This window comes from Hippocampus comes, unplaced genomic scaffold (genome assembly GCF_001891065.2).
Source record: "Hippocampus comes isolate QL1 unplaced genomic scaffold, H_comes_QL1_v1.1 C16947988, whole genome shotgun sequence".
Classification (NCBI taxonomy): Eukaryota; Metazoa; Chordata; class Actinopteri; order Syngnathiformes; family Syngnathidae; genus Hippocampus; species Hippocampus comes.
In genome coordinates, this window is record NW_017841309.1 from 1 (window position 1) to 1,342 (window position 1,342).

Below are 1,342 nucleotides of genomic sequence, written 5' to 3' on the forward strand. Positions count from 1 at the left end.
TTCGAAGCGGAAATTTCGCTCCCAACATTTTTGTGGGGGATGGGGGATCAAAATTATTTCACTCGTGGTTTCAGTCCAGAATTAAGCAATAAAAGAAATATCTTAAACCAATGATTCTGACCTCACTCGATTTGAAAAGCCACATTTGTTTTGAATAATAACATGGTCATTTGCGGTTTCTATATTTGAAGGCGAAACAGACTTTAGATTCACATTGGAAATGTGATTTGGGGAAATTTATTGTATAGAAAGGCCAAATTGTCAAGCCCTCGGCTTGAGTTGAGGCAGGGTCCTCCTCTCCCCTCAGGCATCGCTGCAGGTCCTGGAGGAGTCCGAGTGCCAGCTGTGGTGGGCCGCCAAGGAGATGCAGCGAGGCAAGAAGCTGCAGGACTACATCGGCAAGAACGACAAGACCAAGCTGGTGGTCAAAATCCAGAAGGTGAGAGCGCACAACGCCATGAGCAGCGCCAAAGCTCTTTTTTGGGGGGGCGCCTTGGGGTTTGATTGACAAACGAGGTTCAGACACGCCGAGCGGCGCGCCGCTGACTTCTATTGTAGGTTTGCTGAGACGTCAAAGTTAAAGAGATGGCGAACCCTGTGGCTAAATTGAGGGGCGCAATTTGTGAAGATGTCGTGCTGCTGTTGCCTTGCAGAAAGGACAGGGGGCGCCGGCGAGGGAGCCTCTGGTCACCAATGAGCAGCACAAGCAGATGATGCTGCATTACTACAGGAGGCAGGAGGAGCTCAAGGTCAGCCAAATGTCACAAAACGACCTCAAATGAATAAATGAAAAAGTTGTGTTGACTGCACTTGTTGGGTTCGGGTTTTAGAAATTAGAAGAGGCGGACGACGACAGCTACATGGACTCGGAGTGGTCCGACCGGCAGGCCCTCAAAAGACAATTTCAAGGCCTGACCAACATTAAATGGGGACCCAGGTAACGGTTGTCCACTTGCGCCAATGTTTCATGACGTCTTCCCGCCCATCTCCCCGGCAACGAAAAACCCAACGCCGCACTGCATGGCGTCTCCCCCCGGTCCCGTTTAATAAACTGCTTTTATTTGCTCATCTGCTCCCTGCATCGTCCACTCGATTGTGCAGGACAAGCGTTGACCTTGGGCGGTGCCTTGAGATACAAGTGATGCGGCCTCCAAGTTTTTGGAGACAAGAGCCATCATTCGGCTGATTATTTGTTGTTGAGCACCGTATGGTAGCAGTGAACTCCACTTATCTCACTTGAACAAAAACTGCAGTTTGGCACGGAGAAAAAGAAAACTTTAAGCCGTTTATTGCCGCTGCCAGCAGCAATTGACAGTTGACCTAAAACAACAACAACAAAAAC

At 49.3% G+C, this 1,342-nt stretch overlaps 1 protein-coding gene across 1 annotated transcript; it reads left to right on the forward strand.

Moving 5' to 3' along the window:
* Positions 1-288: 288 nt before the first annotated feature.
* LOC109509556 (UPF0769 protein C21orf59 homolog) lies at positions 289-1,073 on the forward strand (the record flags this gene model as incomplete). The annotated part of the gene is made up of 3 exons (XM_019859386.1): positions 289-439; positions 654-749; positions 831-1,073. Coding segments are annotated over 3 exons (358 nt in total), but the record flags the coding sequence as incomplete, so codon positions are not given.
* Between the last annotated feature and the right edge of the window lie 269 nt (positions 1,074-1,342).